Below are 19752 nucleotides of genomic sequence, written 5' to 3'. Positions count from 1 at the left end.
GATCTAAGAACGTTTAATTAAACTGATTGTAAATATGTATATTTAAGTTATTTTGTGAGTATGTGTGGGGGGGGTGGATTTTTGTGAAAGTCCAAAATAAGTTCTGTAATTGCTTATAGTTTATATTTGATTGCTGCTAGATGACTGGATGATTTCTAGTTTCCAGAAAGTGTCTAAAGCTTTATAGGGATTATCTCATTTTTGCCTTCAGCATGGATGATCTCTTAAAGCTTAAGGGGCTGTATGATGTAGGTAATAGCATTAGCTCCATTTTTATAACTGAGAGAACAGAATGTATTGTGTGACTGTCCAAGGTGCAGTCTGAACCAAGGGGTTCTTAAAAGCTCTGCTCTTGACCACTAAGCTCTGCCTCCACATTACACGTAATTTCCTCTGCCACAAAATGCTGCCTCTTGGTAAAGTTTCCAAGAGGTCCTAGATTTAAATTAGTAAACACTTTTATGACTCCTACAATAAGCTTCAGCCATGTACTTGAGAATTTTCATGCTTAACGTTTGGAGTCCGGTGGCAATTTTAACCTTGCGCCTTCTTTTCCCCCCTCTTTCTTGGTACTTCGTCTCATTCTTCTGCACTTCCCATTCTCCTTGGTTTACTTGGAACAAGGGTCAGTGTGCCTTGTGCATTATTTGGATACCTTCATTTCTCTTCTCAAATGTAAGTGACTCCCTGTTATTCCCAAATGAGATTAAAGCTGCTAGTCATTGACTCCCATGTTCTTTGCCAATATTCAATGTTTTTACTTTCCTCTTAGGAAATGTGTTTATTTGGTATCTCAAGATGGAAAGGAACTGGGAAGAAATACCTAATTCAGTTACCCATCTAGTGGAGTGTTTCTCATGCACTCCAGCTTAAACTGATGAAAATCTTCTCCCATAAGCTTTTTCTAGAGTCATTCCTACTCATTACAGTTTTCTTTTCTTCCTCTTATGGGGCACTACCATACCTTCTTTCTTAAAACAGACCAAGATTGGGGCACCTGGGTAGCTCAGTCGGTTAAGTGTCTGACTCTTGATTTTAGCTCAGGTCGTGGTCTCATAGTTCATGACTTTGAGCCCCATGTCAAGGGATTCTCTCTCCCCCTCTCTCTGCCCCACCCCGGCTTGTGGGTGCTCTCTCTCTCTTTCTCTCTCTGTCTCAAAACAAATAAATAAAATAAATAAACTTTAAAAATTTAAAAAACATATTAAAAGAATAAGCCAAGATTAAACCAATGACTGACTGTCTCTGCTTCTCCCTGGTTTGTCTCCTAAGCTTTTCAGTTTGTGAGTCCTTATCTGTCATACTGGCCATGAACCGCTTTTGTGTTAGTTGTGATTTCTCTTTCATTTATATTTGTACTGTTTCCTCCTACTAAGTAATTCCTGGATTTCGGAGACCATGAGAGGTACCATGCAATTAGCATTGCATTTGTTAATCAGAAGGTATTTTGTAAAACTTGACCTGTAAGGACGAGCAGAAACCATTTTTCTCCTGTTACTGTTTCTTTCTGTTTAGCCCAGAGACATGTTAGAGCTACAAATCAAGCCGAGAAATCAATGTAGCTCACTTGTATAATCAGGGTAGACAGAAAATAGTAGGTCACTACTATGTTTAATAGGAGCAAGAAGAAAAAATCATACTCTGTAAAAGTAGATTTTTTTTTAATCCCTGTAATTTCCTGAATGATAAGGCTGCTAGCAGCATCTTTTATTATAGTGTTGTTGTTGTTTTTAATGTTTATTTATTTTGGGGGGGGGGGGGGGGGAGAGAGAGAGTGAGTGAGTGTGTGTGTGTGTGTGTGTGTGTGTGTACGTACGAGCAGGGAGGAGCAGAGAGAGGGAGACAGACAATACCAAGCAGACTCTGCACTGTCAGCACAGAGCCCAATGCGAGGCTTGAAGTCACGAACTATGAGATCATGATCTGAGCCGAAATCAAGAGTCGGACGCTCAGCCGACTAAGCCACCCAGGCACCCCTCTGTAAATGCAGATCTACTTTAATGATACAGGTTAACTTTTATAATGTACTTTTGAACGGTAGTATCAGATTTTATTTTAGCAGTGAGTTACTTTTTTTTTTTTTTTTTTTCTCACAGAATCTAATGGGACTCTACTACTGTACCTAAAACTCAGTATCGATCCTTAGGCTATTTAGATTTTCACTGTTGGGGCAAACACCTCATTGCTTTGGTAAAAGCAATATATACTACAGGGCTGTAGGGTTCCTGGAACCTACATTCGAAAACCCTTGCTTTAGAAGGGTAGCGATGCAAGATTTTCCCTGGTTTATTTGAAAAGATTGGAAGATTGTCAGGCTAAACAGGAACCGCATTCCTGGATGCACAGTGTGTAAACAGTTGCCATCATATGAGCTTCACCCATGTTCTGTCTTCATTTGTAATATCTAATGGAGCTTAAATCAGTCAAGATACTTAGGATAGGCTAGCTCTGTGCCGAATGCTTCACAGGAAAACAAAGTAGAATCCACAAGATGCTGAACAGAAATCTTGCCCTTAAGTCTTCCTCTGAAGTTATGACAGTTTTGATTCCTTCCCTGGAAGCATTTGTTTTTACTACTGAAGGGAGAAAAAGCAAAAATTAACTAGCCAAGTATTGATTTAGCAAGTATTGAAAATGGAATTGTATGCTGTACAGGAAAAGATGGGGGCAACACATTTAAAAGTGGCCCTTGTACACTGTGTACTTATTAAAAGAAAATTATGATTTCAGTTGAAAAATATGCCTTCAAAATGAGTATATATGTGTCTGAGAAACTTGTCACTGATGTGTTACAATATTTTGAATCGTGTCACCCTTCTTTCTTCCCTTCTTTCTTCCCTTCTTTCCTGACTCATGTAATTTTTTCCCTTGTAGAGCTGTTTTCCTCTCCTTGAGTAGACAGCTTTTCATTTGTGATCTTTTTATTCCCCCCTCAAATTGCATTTACAATCCACTACTTTTTATGGTTGGTGTTCCTTAGTCCAGACAGTTCCTTCTGTACTGTGTTTAAGAACTCTGAGGTTTCAAGGAACAGACTTAAGAAAATATGTAGATCATTTAAGATTAGGTTATACAAATCCCAAGAATGGGGAACCTTTGAAATGGGGAACCTATGAAACCTTCAAAATGAAGAATCACAATGGAGATTTTACAAGCAGACGTGTTGTTTTCTTGGGAGTTGGCAGCATTGGGAGAATTTTAAGATTTGAGAAATGAGGTTGTGAAATCGTAATAGCCAAACCTATGAGGGTGTTAAATGGTGAATTCAGGATAGAAGAGAAGTCCAAGTAGGCCTTCAGGAGTTCAGGAAGGAGGAAGTGTCTTCTCCTCTGAGAGAAAATCCAGGGAAGGGGCTGAGGAACCGTAGGGACTAATGTAAGGACAGGCTTTCCTTAAGCTGTGTTCACATCTTCCTCGGTAAGCAACATAAATAGCGGGTTTTTCCTGCCTATCCAACACATGCTCCTTTTCTTCTTTCAGGTGGCAACCTAAAGGTCACCTCGTCAGAGAGGGGATACTAATCTGAAATAAAGAGGAGCTTTCCTTCTCCCTCACATCAGCCTGCTTGATTTCCACCACAGGGCTTGTTACTCAACACTTTCTCAGTATTTTCTTGCATGCGTGTTCTCTTTCCTCCTTGCCCAACAACCTGCCTCCTGTCAGTGGATATAAGTTTAATATGTGCAGAGGTCATGTCCATTGTGGTCATTACTCTGTCTTGTCTCCAGCACGGCATCTGTACTCCGAGGACGGTGTCTCTGGCTAGAGTGTCACCTGCCTGAGAGCAAGAATTCTACCATATCTGTGTAATCCTATGATTGTATAGTGCCCGTTAGGTGGAATTAATTAGGCTAATATTACTGAGAAAAAATGAACTGTGAATGAGAAAATCAGATAATTTTACAAACAAAGACGTTGAGTTTCTTTTTTTCCCTTTCAATAAAAAGCAGCACCAGGTTTAGTGAGAGCTGGGCCAAGTGTAAAACGTGGGGTAAAACTCGGTAAGACTTTGATGCCAGAGGCTGTCCCAGGGTTGTTTACTTCTGTTACATGCAGAAGTCACGAGGTGATTATTTTAGGAAATGGGATTCTTGAATAGCTCTTTATATATTTGGTTAAATAATAAAAAGCCGTAAAGGGGAAACTGTGTCTCTGATGGCCAGCTTTTTGATGCAGTAATACATACTGAAATGAAGCTATTTTCTGCCAAATATTGAGAGGTTTCTTCGTTGCTTTTCTAGAGGATCCTTTTCCATGTAGCTCATGTCGCTTTTCTGGATGCATCTTCTGAAGTATGGTGTTCCGAAAGATACTGTGCCCAAGGTTTAACTTTAATATTTTGCCCAAGGTTTAACTTTCTCATCCTTGAGAAAGAAATCTGAAGCTCTTGCCATTTGAATAATTCTCAGTGAAGGAATTAAGTTTGTCCTCGGTTGAACTTCCTCTGAAGATCTACTTTTGCTATTTCCTATCACATTCGCCTGGAAATACATTTCCCCTCGGCCAGTTTTTGAAGCACTGTTGTATACTGAGTCATCGTGAGGCAACTTGGGGCAAATTAGCAGAAGTGCCGTCGATTTTAGTGAAAGGTGAAGCTTGAATATTTGTGTTTAGTATTTCCTAACAATTCATAATGTTGTCTAGTTTGGGGCCACGTTTGTATTTTGTTGGCTCATTTGTTATGACCTTCCTTGAAGAAATGATCATGAAGGCGGTCTTGTTTTAACATCATGGTTTTGTTCTCCCAAGGTGAAATGGATTGACCTCACCTCCGCTAGATGGGATTTGCTAACAACTGTAATCTGTAACTGCTCTGAAAGCTAAAAATGTGCATATGTTAAAAAAGAAAATCCTCCCCCTTTTTACCCTCTGGAGAGAGAGGCTAGGAATATTCTCAGTCTGTAAGTAAAGATTGCAAGTTACTCACAAAGGAAGTCATGTTTATGTTTATCATTAAGGGTTTTTCAACATGGCCAATTTGGAATCTCGAACTCTTTTTCAAAATCTAGGACTTTCCTCTAACATGTCAAAATTAATGATCCCTCTTTTATATATGTAATCCATTTTTTGTCCCGCTGGGCTTTCTGAGTGTGTACAGTATGAGGTTCTCTATACAAGTATAAACTTTATCCATATTATCTGTTTTTTCTTCCTCATTTTCTGTGTTTCTGCTTATAGTGACTGCTCCATTTTGCGGTTTAACTTTCCTAATGCCCTCGCTCATACTTGGCTTTGCCGTCCAGCCTTTCTTCTCAACTGCCAAGCATGCTCCATCTATTCCTTTGAAGTTCATACTAAAGTTAATGTCCATTGACTCAACTCCATTTGAGAAATGATGAGCTGGGTTCAGAGATGAGAGGTGTCTGGAGACACAGCTGTAGCTTTGGGGAAGCATAGAATGAAATAGGGGTGAGAATGGAGCTTGGTAGGAGTATATATAAGTAGGATTTGCTAATAGGATCAGTGAGAAAAGAGTTTGCAGCCAGAAGAGGGAAATGACCATTTGTGTTTTGGAGTATTGGCAGAAGGTTCTTCAGAGGAGATGGTGTCTGAGTTGGTCCTTGAGAGGTGTACCCTGAGGAAGTGGACAAGCGTTCCATGTCTGTCTGGTTAGCTAACGGTATCTAGCTTGTTTCATAAAACTTAGTGGAAGTTAATTGGACAGTTGTTCTCTTGCGTGGCCACGGTTCTTTATTGCATATAAAGCAATTAGGTTTTTAGAATTGAATTTTTGAATTATAAACAACCACCACCACCACAAGGTAAAAACCTTAACAATGGGACTCAAAAGTTGCCTGATGTTACCTTTAATCCCTTTTCAGGGAAATGAGGAAATGACCCAAAAGGGGGCAATATTTTTTGTTGTTTAGAAATACCTGTTTTGAAATGGGCTGAATAGAAGCAATGGCGGGATCTTTTTGTGTGTGTTCCCGTGTGCGCGTGTGTGTGTGTGTGTGTGTGTGCGCGCGCTTATAGAAACAAAAACAAGACTCAACACTTGATTTCAAAATGTCCTTTTCAAAATGTCACAAGTGTAAAGTGTCAAGGCTTGGCCATGTTCAGTGGTGGTGAGGTGCTCAGACTGCTAGATGCTAGCCATGAACTTCTAAATTCTCGCACAGGACAGTTCAGGGCAGAGACACCTGCCAGGCAGCACCCTGGTTCACTGTTCTTGGAGGCTCTGAAATGGCAGAACTAGAGCAGGGAGGGAAGGAATCCAAAATGCTCAAACCAGAAGGGACATTTGGCACAAAGCATTGGTAATGACCAGTCTATATATAGAGTTTGGTGTGTTTTTTACTTCCTGAAGGGCTCAGCACAGTAAATAAAGTAAAACCAATAATTATCAATGGCCAACTGAGCCATGTCCTTAACAAAAGTATTCACATGGGCATAAATCATAGGGTGTAAGCCAACAGACTGGAGAGGAATCTATCAGCTGTTTTCCTAAGGATTAGGGAAAAAAACTGTTGCCTAGTGATAGTTTTTAAAGCTTTAATTGAGGATCTGATGGATTTGTAAGAGCGTCTTCTTTTCTTTCTTTTTCTTTTTCAGTGCCAAAAACATGGGATCTTTTAAATAATGAATTAAACATATTTATTGAGTATGTATATGTGTATGAACTTTATGATATAAGCACAAATCTATTCATGTAACAAACATTTATTTCCCTGTACCAAGCACAGGTCTTTTGAAGCCCTTTTCCCCTAAATGAAGCATATTGAAAACCTTAGGTAGTGAGTAAGATTTTGACTTAATTCTAGGTTAACCAAAACCTTTTTTCCCCTTCATGTGTTTTTCTTCCTTGTGTAAATTTTTTGCTCAACTTAGTTGATGGTCATTGTATAGAGTCAGTTGTACTACATGTGTATATGGGTAGTGTGCCTATTTTTGAGGAGCTGTTTTAGGAAAAAAACCCAATTGCTCGTTATTTACATGCATTTTGGGCTGTTTCTCCTCTGCATGAGTGTTGTATGTTGGTAGATGATACATGTGATTACTTGGACAGAGAACATTTTCTTGGACAGAGAACATTTCCTTTGGTTCTTTTGTTTTTAAATATTTTTAAATGTTTATTTATTTAATTTTGAGAGAAAGCATGAGCAGGAGAGGGAGAGAGAGAGAGAGAGAGAGAGAGAGACGGAGGGAGACAGAGAATCCCAAGCAGGCTCTGCTGTCACTGCAGAGCTTGACACGGGGCTTGAACTCACGAACCATGAGATCATGACTGAGCCAAAAGCAAGAGTCGGCCACTTAACCAACTGAGCCACCCAGGCACCCCTGGACAGAGAACAGTTTGAAAATGTCTCATAATTAGAGCCTTGGACTACATGAGCAGGGAAGTGTGGAAGGAGATCAGAGACATGCTATTTATGGCGATACAATGTTAGTTACAAAATGACACTGAATATCTTCTGGCTCGATTTGTTAACTTAGTCTCTTGAAATTTGGTACTATCAGAATTAGAACCAGTTCCATGTTGAGCCCTCAGCTTTCAAGAGAAGACTCTTCTGTGGCAACACAGAACATTCAACAAACATTCGTTGAACACCCTTTACTTGGCTCACTGTTAGTGCCCAGAGTTACAGATACGAGTAATAGTGAGGTTGTTGACCTCAAGGGGCTCAGTCCAGTAGAGGAGTCTGAGAGGTGAGTGAATGTTATCTGCCAGTCTGATAAGTGCACCCACCTGATATGTGCAACAAGAGAGGCTTGGAAGTGGAACAAGGGAGGCATCCTGAAAGAGCTAACATCTGGGCTGGATTTTGACAGGAATAAGAGCTTCCAGTGATTTCTGCTGAGTTAATTTGCATGGTTTAAAGAATGAATGTTAATCCTCCCATTTTACCGTCACCTAAAAAAAATTGATGACTTTCTGAAGCTGAATATCCCCTTTAATAACTTCTGAAACTTGATCTTTTATTACCTAGATCTTAAAATTATCTGATTCTCAAACAATGGAGATGAAGAATGAGTTTCAGGGTTTAGGACACTTAGATCTTATGAAGGTGACATCGTGGCCAGTGATTATGGGACAGGGATTCTTCCCCCCCCCCCCAATGTTTGTTTTTGAGAGAGGGAGGGAGGGGGAGAGAGAGAGAGAGAGAGAGAGAGAGAGAGAGAGAGAGACAGTGCAAGTGGGGGAGGGGCAGACACACACACACACACACACACACACACACACACACACACACAATCCAAAGCAGGCTCCAGGCTCCGAGCTGTCAGCACAGAGCCCAACGCAGGGCTGGAACTCATGCTGAAGTTGGGCGCTCAACCACTGAGCTACCTCGGCTCCCCAGAACAGGGATTCTTAATGAAGAAGTGTTGCTGAGTGAAACAAGGTCTCAAAGGTGGTCCTATTAATTTAACAATAATTGCTTTATGTCTAATGTACTACTATCCCTACTGGCTAAAAAGTTTCTTAGTTTTGCCTCCTGTTTCTTGTTAAAAAGTAGGTTAGAAACTGATGTTAATGCTTTAGGTTATAAGAGACTTGAATAAAGAAATTAACGAACTACTTCCCCTAGTTTGACTTTCTTCTGATTAGAACACTGTGTATTTGTATTGCTGCTGGTTTTCTCGCATGTTTAGTGTGTATAAAAAGTTTCTCTTGTTTGCTTCTAATTAAGAACTCAGGGTGCTCTACACACGTTGTCCATTGTTCTTTATGAAAATATTGCATTTAAAAATAATTGAGGTATGCGTTGGTAAATAGTTTCTTATAAACCAGACTTTTACAGAATATGAATACATAACAGATCATTTCCTTTAGAGGGTGGGAAAAAATCTAAAACTTTCAACTGGAAGATGGGCTCACTAACAGCTGTTTCCTATAATAGAAGCAATTTGCATGCAGAATAGAGAAAATGAATTATACAAAAGGGTGTATAGAGGAGCAGCTATAACTTCTCTGACATGTGCGGCAGCCCACAGAATAAACTTCCTTCAAATGACATTGGCATGATTAATCCCAAGCAACCTGGACACTGAAAGTGCTGTTCTGAAAAGACTGTTTTGCCGTCTGGAAATGTCATGGGTGTAATACGAGTCTTCTCCTTGGGGTCGGGGGTGTGCTCAGTGCTTTTGGTGGCATACCCTCTCCCGAGGGTTCAGGATATTTGAATATTCATGACAGGTTAGCAGGTGGTTAGTAGCTGCAGGACTGAAGCTACTCTGAGTTGTTTTGCATTTGCATTTTTTTTTTTTTTTTAAATCAGAGAAACTTGTAAGGTCAGGTGAGAGTCCTCACTCCTGATTTACTTCTGATGTCAGTTTGGGGAAATGTTCCTGAGGTGGGCTGAAGGAGACTTCCAGGTGTTCCAGTCCTATCTTCAGTGGACGTCTTCATAACCATATTTGTACTTGGGGAGGGTCTAACCAACCTTTATGTACATTATCATCATCGCCTAGAAGAAAAACGCCTTACACGTGTGTTCCTACCCATGCTTACGGTTAGGTAGATGGTCTTCTCTCTTTTAAAGGGAAAGGAAATGGAAACTGTCTAGAGAATTCTTAGTCCGGGTGCCATGGAGTTGCGTCTTCTAATCTGAATCTAGGGGTCTCTCCTTGCTGCTTTCTTTCTGTTTTCATCTGAAAAGTTTCCATGCCAGTTGGCTAGCTCATGGAGTAGATCACCTGCCTCACTTGAGTAACTTTTTGAGAACTTAACGCGTGCCAGGATCTGTGCCGTGTCTTTTATGTACATCATCCTGTTTAATCCTCCCAGTGTTTGGAAGAAAACCCAAGGTTCAGAGAAGTGGAGTAACTTTCTAGAGGCAGCCTGGTCAGTCTGAGTTGGATCCCAGATTGGCACCCAGGTGTGCCTATACCCTTGACACTTGGCACTCTATGTTCCTGGGGTAAATGTTTCCGTCTTTGAGGACTGGAGGGAAATTACACACGATGTTCCAGAATACACTGTAGTACAACTCTGTGGGGTGTCCAACCTGTGATTCCAGCAATTCATGCTTTGGGAGGGTAAAAGGAGAAGAGAGGATAATACTTTGTGGTCTGGAAAGGTCACAGAATTTGTGATGACATTTGGATTTGAACTAAGAGAGGATCCTAATAGTGGTATCAAGGTGTGAGGGAAGGGATGAAAGGAGGACAGGGCACACTTGGGAAATGCTGGGCATATTTGCGGGGAATTGAAGGAAGCACAGGAGGACGGATGAGTGACAAAAGAGGAAGGCTGGAAAGGTAGGCTGGGGCCCTGCTGCGGGGGACTTGAGTTACCACACAGAGGACTGCGTCGCCTTGATGTTCAGCATGTCTGTGATGACTTCTTTGTGACACTATCAAATACAGCCTCAACTAGAATACTTTCAGATGGCTTGTGACTGATTTTGATTTACTTAATTGACATTCTAGTGGTATGAATCCTAGTTACCTTCTTTAGGGTGTCTCTCATTTCCCAAGAGCTTGCCTAAAATAGTCTTGCCTAATTCATTTTTGGGGGAAATCAAAGAGGGTGACATGATGGACACGAATAACATTGGGAGATTCTGGACTTGGAATTTTCTGAGGAGGGAGGGTATCCTGCCACTTGTTGGCATAGAAATCGGGATGTCTCCAAGAAGTGAGGGGTTTGAGGGTGGAGTGATTTACAGGAGAGATCTGACACAGACAGTACATTTGTCAGGGGACTTTCAAGCTTTAGATCGTAGGAGCTCTCCCCAATCTCCCTAAAGCTTCAGGGCAGGGTGAGAACACCTGAACTCAAGTCATTAATGATCACGGTTGACTGTGGTAAAATGCCCCCCCATCAAGATTTGAACAAATAGCTTACCATATTTGCTTTACCTAGGAAAATTATTATAGATTCTGAAAAAGAAATAGAGATCAGAAAGGGAGATGGGGACTTGGGAAAGGGCTGTGAAAATTGGGCATGATCTAGACAGGAGAGTGGGGTTTTCTTTCTTTTTCTTTCTTTTATTTATTTATTTTTTTTTCAGAAGAAAGAAGAATGTCTTTTTGTCTTTATTCTCCTCTCACCTATTTTTTCTTTTTAATGTTGCAGTGTGCAAAGATCCACCTTACAAAGTAGAAGAATCTGGGTATGCTGGTTTCATTTTGCCAATTGAGGTTTATTTTAAAAACAAGGTATGTAATCTTTACCCATTAATCTTTCAGTAGAAGATCTGCCATTAGCCAAACAATGTTTAAAATAATTTTGATTCATAAATACGCCTATCACTAGATGATTTTAAAATAAAAGTTAAATTTGTCTTCTAGGAATTTTGGCTATTGTTACCCTTAATTATAGAGGAAGTGGCTAAAAAAGATAATTTCAGTTCTCTGAAGCCAGATTATATGAAATTCATTAAACTTTCTTTTTAAGAGAAGAATGATTACCATTTGAAAAAAGATTAATGTATGTTTGTAAAGCAGAAAAGACATTATGTTTTTTCAGTGAAATGCTGTTTCTCATTTGCGTATTTCTAGAATTTTAGACACTTGCAAACAAAAATCTCTCATGTATCCTTAGCTGCCACACACACAACATACGTATACAACTATATCAACTTGATGTATTATGGATTCTACTGGATTTAAAAGTATATATGTAGCACAATACAGACTATATAAAATTGGATAAGTTGCTCAACCTCTGTAGGCTTCACTTTCCTTAATTATAAAATGGGGATAGGATAAGAGTATCTATCTCATAAGGATTAGATACAATATGTCTGCACAGAACATTTAGAATAATGCTTCGGTATATACGTAAGCACCTAGTAAATGCTAATGATTACCTTTCTCAGTAACCCCACTGAAATATTCACATGGTTTTTTTTTTTTTTTTTTTAAATCAAAATCAGAATTTGTTGAGATGTATTTATGTCCACTTATGTGATGTGGCTTTACATTGATGTATTGATTGTTTTTTCCCCTCATTTCTAGTTGGATTTCCTTTAAAAAGCTTTTAGCTTTCTTTTGTTTTATTTAAAAAATTGAGATATAATTTATATACCATAAAATTAATTTTTAAAAAGTATACACTCATTGGTTTTAGTGGATTGTGCAATCATCACCACTATCAAATTCTATGACTTTCTTAGTATTTTCATCACCCCATAAAGAAATTCTGTACTCACTGGCACTCACTCCTCATCCCCCTCACCCCCATCCCCTGGCCATGATTAATCTACTTCCTTTTTCTATACAATTTCCTATTCTGGAATAGTACAATATATGACCTTTTGTGCCTGGCTTCTTTCACTTAGTGTATCTTCAGGGTTTATCCAAGCTATAGGATTTATCAATAATTATTTTTTTAATAACTGAATAATATCCCATTGTATAAATATACCACATTTTTGTTTATTAATTTGTAATTTGATGGACGTTTGACTTACTTCCACCTTCGGCTACTGTGAATAATGCTGCTGTGAATATTCATATACAGATTTTTGTGTGGACATATGTTTTCAAATCTCCTGGTATATATCTAGATGGAGTGGGTGGGTCATATGGTAACTCTTGGTTTAACTTTATGAAGAACTTCCAACTGTTTTCCAAAATGACCATACTATTCTACATTCCCACCAGCAACGGTGGGAAGGCTCGTTTCTCCGCATCCTGGAAAATACTTGTCATTTTCCATTTTAATTTTTTTTAAACGTTTATTTATTATCGAGAGACAGAGAGACACAGAGTGTGATCAGGGGAGGGCCAGAGAGAGGGGGAGACACAGAATCCGAAGCAGGCTCCAGGCTCTGAGCTGTCAGCACAGAGCGCGATGCAAGGCTTGAACCCACAAACCACAAGATCATGACCTGAGCCGAAGTCGGAGGCTTAACTGAGCCACCCAGGTGCCCCTATCATTTTCCATTTTAAAAATTATAGTTATTATGGTGCATGTGAAGCAGTTTTGATGTGCACTTGCCTGATGAGTTACAATTTTTGAGCATCTTTTCATATGCTTATTGTCCATTTGTTTTTCTTTGGAGAAATGACCATTTAAATCTTTTGCTCATTTTAAATTTTTAAATTTTAAAAATGTATTAACTTTTTAGAGACAGAAAGTATGACTGAGCGTTGAGGAGGGGCAGGGGGACAGAGGGAGAGGGATAGAGATAGGGAGGGAGGGGGGGAGAGAGAGAGAGAGAGAGAGAGAGAGAGAGAGAGAGAGGGAGAGAGAGAGAGAGAGAGAGAGAATGAAAATCTTAAGCAGGCTCCATGCCCAGCGTGGAGATCAATGCAGGGCTTGATCTCACGACTGTGAGATCATGTTCTGAGCCAAAATCAAGAGTCTGATGCTTAACCTACTGAGATACCCAGGTGTCCCCCATTTTTAAATGTATTCATTTTCCATTTAAGTGGTTGTGGGTTTTTTTTCCTTTTCTTTTTTTGAGTTTATTTATTTTGAGGGACAGCACATGTGGCAGAGGGGGAGAGAGAGAGGGAGAGGGAGAGGGGGGGAGGGAGAGAGAGAGGGGGAGAGAGAGAGGGAGAGGGAGAGAGGGAGAGGGAGAATCCCAATCAGGCTCCACACTGTCAGTGTAGAGCCCAATGCGGGGCTTGAACTCACAAACCATGAGATCACCACCTGAGCTGAAATTAAGAGTTGGCTGCTAACTAACTGAGCCACCCAGGTGCCCCTAAGGTGGTTATGTTTATGGGAAGGAATCCAGAGGCTGTCTCTTCACCCATCCCCATTTTTAATACTCTAGAAATTTAATTAATAAAGATCATGCAGTGCTTTTCTTCCCTCTTGTCACACTGTTCACATCCAGTGTTTTATTTCATCTAGGCATTGGGCTGTCCACAGGAAGAGTCTAGGCTTTTAAGCCAGAAAAGACATTGTTCCAAAGAAGCTAGGGGATAGGCTCTTGTCGTCTCTTGGGAGGATCATACTGGGTATAGCATTCTATTCTCATCACCTTAAGTCAATTTAACATTGCACTGACTTCAATTTGGAAACAGTGCTGCAGTGAAGTATCTTCATCTTCTCTCTCTCTCTCTCTTTTTTTTTTTTTTTTTTAACCTTTTCTGGTCATTTTTACAGGCTGTCAGTTCAACAAAAAATATATTTTCTGAACTGTCCAATTTCTTTATTTGCAGAAATAACTGGAATCTGCCTACACACCAGATTTTAAGAGGGCAAAAGAAAGATGAAGAGGCAGCATGTATTGTATGTGTGTGAGCACACATCACACACACACACACACACACACACACACACAAGTTCAGTCTTCTCGGCACTTTGGGTAGTCGTTCTTATTATGGCGGAAAGACCTCTTGTTTACTTGTTTTGTGAAGAATTTTAGTTGATTAAAAAGTGACGGAAGAAAGAGGCACATGGAGATGGAAAGCAGTAATTCCTACGGAGCCATTAGGAAATAGACACTTGGGCCGAACACTACTGAAGTAGATTTTTTGTTTAGCATCCACGTTAGCTGATTTCTATTTTCTAGTTTGAGATTTTCGTTAAGATTTTGTATTTAATAATGATTGCTATTTTTATAGGTGCACAATGAGACATGTAGATTTCAGTGTTTGTAATTTGAAAAAGTGGGATACACCTAATCGGTCCTGTGTAGAGATGTAGATCAATAAATGGTGGGTTAATAATACATGAACTCCTAGGGGCACCTGAGTGGCTCAGGTGGTTTAAGCATCTGACTTCGGCTCAGGTCATGATCTTGCAGTTCGTGAGTTTGAGCCCCGCACTGGGCTCTATGCTGACAGCTCAGAGACCGTTTCAGATCCTCTGTCTCCCTCTCTCTCTCTCTGCCCCTCCCCAACTCGTTCTCTCTCTGTCTCTCAAAAATAAATAAGCATTAAAAAAAACACGTGGAATGCTATATAGCAGTTGATTTAGCAACATGGATAAGCAAAAACAAAAATGATGACAACTTAAAAGTCACAGAATTCTATGTATGTGGTTATGATATCATTCATGTATATTTTTATAAGCCACTGAAGCTGAGAATAAATGATGTTCTAGAAATACACATACATAGTATAAGAGTGTGAATTGAAATGATACCACAGGAACTAAATAGCATTGGTTATTGGGGAAGAGGGATAGAGCAGCTTATATTTATAAAATTTTATTTCTTTGAAGAAAAAGGTAGACACAGTAAAAGTGTTAACATCTGTTTAATCTCAGCAGAAGGTTCCTGGGTGTAGTATTTAATGTTCTTTTCTGTATGCTATTAAGTTTTTAATTAAAAAAAGAAATTATTGCTTTGTCCTCTCTTTTCATTGATCTTGCAGTTTTTTACAAACCAAAGGTTTGCTGTATTCTCCGAGCTGGATATATTTCTCGTTCCTCTTCCCTCTGAAATGATCTGTGGGTAAAAATGTAGTAAGTCCAGGCTCTTGCCCCAGAATAGACATTCTGTGTCTTCTGAGTTTTTATCATTTTATTCAGCCCTGGAGTTTATTCGACTTTGTCTTAAGAATGAACACTCATTACAATAATGGTTTATGAAAAGTATTGTTCAGCTTTCAGAGGAGGTGAAAGCAAGCTCCAAGTGATCTTGGGAGAGTCCTACTGCTGCAGATTGAGGATGAGATCATCCTGTCCTCCATTCTGTCTTCATCGTTTGCTTTCCCTGCTTCCAATAAGCCTCTTTTCATTTCTGCTCTACATTTAGTTGCAAAGTCAGAGTCATTACCCCAAAAGGGGGTGGGGGTGAAGTGTCTGTCACTACTTCTTTTGGGTTCATGTATGTGTATTCTGTCTTAGTTTGTATTTGTGTTCAACAAAACAAGCTTCTCTATGAGAATTACGAGTGTTGCAGAAACTTGAAACCAATAGGCACACTGATAAAACATAATTGACTCTAGCATTTTAGGATGAAAGGACTCCCTGCTTCTCTCTTTCATTCCGTCCTCAGAGAAGGTACCTGAGGAAATGTCAAGGACCGAGGCAGAACAAGAGGGACAGTCTGATCTTGCCAAAACCAGATTTCCACCTCTTAGAGGAAGTGTAGTAGCTTTATGTGTAGAATAAATGCATGCTTTCTTGTTTGAAATTTGAGAAGACTCTTTCCTGAGGAGCATAGATGGACATAATAATGAAGTCTGCCCTCTAAGAAAGAGATCCGTTGGCTAGAGCACAAGTTTGTGAGTACTTTCTCCTTCCTCAAGAGAAAAAAGAAAAATCTTTAAAAGAAAATTGCACTCAGGATTCATAGAAAGGTAGTCACTTTCTGTGGTCATTACCCTTAGTTTTATTGAAAAGTGGTCTTTCTTTCTTTCTTTCTTTCTTTCTTTCTTTCTTTCTTTCTGGTATAAAAGTGTTGTGGACTATGAAGTGATACTGAAAAGTATGTAGAAGTATACTCTTTGAGTCCTTTTAATCATTGTTAGCTATTTGGTGTTGTCTTTCCTCATCCCCACCCCACCCCCCGCCCCCATAAAGATGCACAGATAAAATCTATGTCAAGTAGAGATAGGCAGGGGCATAATATATCATACTTTAATATTTTCTATGACTTACCTTTAATCTACTTGGCACTATGCCTTTCTTAATCTGTCTTAAAAATGTTTTTTAAATACTTATTTATTTTTGAAGAAGAGAGACAGAGCATGAGTGGGGGAGGGGCAGAGAGACAGAGGGAGACACAGAATCGGAAGCAGGCTCCAGGCTCCGAGCTGTCAGCACAGAGTCCCCATGCGGGGCTTGAACCCACGAGCCGTGAGACCATGATTTGAGCCGAAGTCGGACGCTTAACCGACTGAGCCACCCAGGTGCCCCTAAATCTGTATTTTTAAACATCTGAATGGTATTCAATGATATGATATACTCACTGAAAGATCATTTCAATTTTTTTTTTTTGCCATTACATACAGTGCTACTATGAACATTTTATAATATATGTATCTTTGTGCACATATTTGGATATTTCTGTGGGAAGAGATTCTTAGAAGTAGAATTACTGGGTTAGCATGTTGATAGCTGTTGCCAAATTGTCTTCCCAGAAGGCTTTACAAATTTACAGTCCCAATTATAAGGCAGAAAACAGCCCTTCTTATGTTTTTAATTAAATTCTAAGGTTGTGTTGACTGTTTTACAATGGAGAGGAAAGGCAGGTAAGTAGAAAAATGACCATAATTCAATGTGATAATTACATTAATAAAGGAATGCTATAAGAGGGATATCTAATACAGATTGGATTGGAAGTATTAGGAAGGCTTTCCAGTGGATTTCATGCTTTATCTGGGTTTTGAATAATGAGTGCATTAATAAGCAAGGGAAGGGAGAGGTGCTGGGAGAGAAAACTGTATAAGTGTGGGGAGCACTAGATGTGAAAGGCAAAACGAATGAGGTAATGTAGAGTACTGGGAACCACAAGTGCTCCGAAATTATGGAAACACCGGGTGTCATAAGAGAACAAAGGAAATGCAGGAAAGGTATTAGAGGACTGAGATGGTTATTCCAAGGAAGAGGGATTTTATCCTGTGGGAGATGATGAGTCATTAAAGGCATTTATATCAATGAAAAGATGTAATCTAATTTTTGTTTTGGGAAGATCATTGTCTTGCCACTGTAGGAGGTAAAATGGGGTGAGTTGAAAAACAAGGAGGTGACCCGGTGAGGAATGACGAAGGTCTAACTAAGGCGAGGGTATGGGAACTGGACAAAAGGGTTGGATTTGAGAGTTCCTAAGGGAGAATATGGAGTAGAACTTGGGGACTATTTGAGTGTGCTGAGCAAGGGAGAAGGAAGAGCTGGGGATGGTTTTTCTGTATTTTAACTTTGGCAAGAGATGAGGATTTCTGTTTGCCAAAATATAGAGTATGGGAGAAAGGACAGATGAATAGAACTCCAGTTTAAGACAAACCGTGACTTTGAAGTTGCTGTGGGTCAGCTTGGTGGAGATGTGGGCAGATGTGGTGTGGAGCCCCCATAAATGGCAGTCAAGTGGGAACTGGGCTGGAGGTACAGATAGGGGAGTCATTGTCATAGAGGTAGAAGTGACACCCTGTGAATGGGCGTCGGCTCCTTGGGGACTTTGCCCAAAGTTAAAGGATGTTTAAGGGTCAGTGAAGAAAGCAGGGAGGCCGGTGAAGAAGACTGAGAAGGAATGCCAGTAAGCGTGAAGAAAACCAGGAGGGAGGGGTATTCTGATGAAAGAGGAAAGGAGCAGGTTTCATGCCGCTTGGAGGTAGAAGAGAAGAGGCAGGGGCGCCTGGGAGGCTCAGTCAGTTAAGCATCTGACTCTTGATTTCAGCTCAGGTCACGATCTCACGGTTGGGAGATCGAGCCCCGCATCAGGCTTCCTGCTGAGTGTGGATCCTATTTGGGATTCTCTCTCCCTCTCTCTGCCCTTCCTCTATCTGTTGGTCTGTCTGTCTCAACTAAATCAATAAACATTAAAACAAAAGAAGTGTAGAGATAGTGAGTGAATGAGTGGAGACTGATTTGGAGAAGTTTGGATGAGGAGGTAGAAACCATAAATTTGTAGCAGGTAATGCCTACATTTTGACAGTTTCAGGAACTAAGACTTTCAAGTTAAAAGAACCAGTTTCACATCACTTTGTTTCATCACATTACATATATAAAAAGTCCTTTCTTTTTAAATTTTTTAATGCTTGCTTATTTTTGAGAGACCGAGCATAAGTGGGGGAAGGGCAGAGAGTGAGGGAGACACAGAATCCAAAGCAGGCTCCAGGCTGAGCTGTCAGCACAGAGTCCAACATGGGGCTTGAACTCACAAACTGCAAGATCATGATCTGAGCTGATTTAGAGGCTTAACCCACTGAGCCACCCAGATGTTCCAGAAGTTTTTTTTTTTTTAAAAAAAAAAATTGCTTTTTTTGACTGTAAAATTTTAATATGTCATATACTAAATATATATATATATATATATATATATATATATATATATATATATATTTAGCAAGGCAGTTTGTAAAAGTGTTAAACATGGAGGTACCATATGACCCAGAAATTCTCCCCATAGGTGTATATTCAAGAGAAATGAAAACATACATCTAGATAAAAACTTGTACACAAATGTTAATACCAACATTGTTTATGGTAGCTAAAAAACATAAAAAATACACATATCAATCCACCAATGAGTGGATGAAAAAAACTGGTATACCCATTCATTGGAATATTATTCAGCCATAAAGAGGAACTAAATAACTGACGCATTACAACATGTATGAACCCTAAAAACATCATGTCACATTAAAGAAGACTGTCATAAAAGATGACATGCTGTGTGTGGGTATTTTTTGTGTTTGTATGAAATGCCAGCTCCACAGAATAGGCAATTCTAGAGAAACAGAAATAGATTATTAGTGGTATAAGGGAATGCAGGATCTGGGGGAATTGGAAATGACTACTAATGTGTTTGAGTTTTCTTTATGGAATGATGAAAATGTTCTGAAATTAGACGATGGTGATGGTTTCATAATTCTGTGAATACTCTAAACACCACACTAAGTTGTATACTTGCAAAAAGGGTGGGTTTTATGGTTTGCGAATTACTTCTCACAGCCATTAAAAATAAAATGGCAAGGCTAATGACTAATGAAAACAATTACAACATGTCACAAAGATGGTTTGTATTTGTGACACAAAAGGAGTTTTTATGTAAAGTAATACAACAAATTCTAAGTGCCTTAATTTCCTCATTTGCAAAGCAGGACTCAGAACTGACCTTGAGGAGAGCTATAAGAATTGAATGAGATAACTGATAATGTTGATGTTAGTTATTGTTACTATCCTCAGTCTTCATTTCACCTGGGATGTTTGAGAATCGGTGTGGAGAGAGGTTT

General features: G+C 39.5%; 1 protein-coding gene across 2 annotated transcripts in view; it reads left to right on the top strand.

Moving 5' to 3' along the window:
- The window catches only part of MLLT3 (MLLT3 super elongation complex subunit), a 286493-nt gene that overhangs the window by 145436 nt on the left and 121305 nt on the right, over positions 1–19752 (top strand). For both annotated transcript variants that reach the window (XM_049635187.1, XM_049635181.1), the window contains exon 3: positions 11024–11106. In XM_049635187.1, the coding sequence (XP_049491144.1) occupies positions 11024–11106 (83 nt within the window). The remainder of the gene's footprint in view (positions 1–11023; positions 11107–19752) is intronic.

The sequence above is a fragment of the Panthera uncia genome, chromosome D4, assembly GCF_023721935.1.
Source record: "Panthera uncia isolate 11264 chromosome D4, Puncia_PCG_1.0, whole genome shotgun sequence".
Taxonomy (NCBI): domain Eukaryota; kingdom Metazoa; phylum Chordata; class Mammalia; order Carnivora; family Felidae; genus Panthera; species Panthera uncia.
Note: the sequence above shows the minus strand (reverse complement) of the source record. Positions and strands in the feature narration are given on the sequence as shown.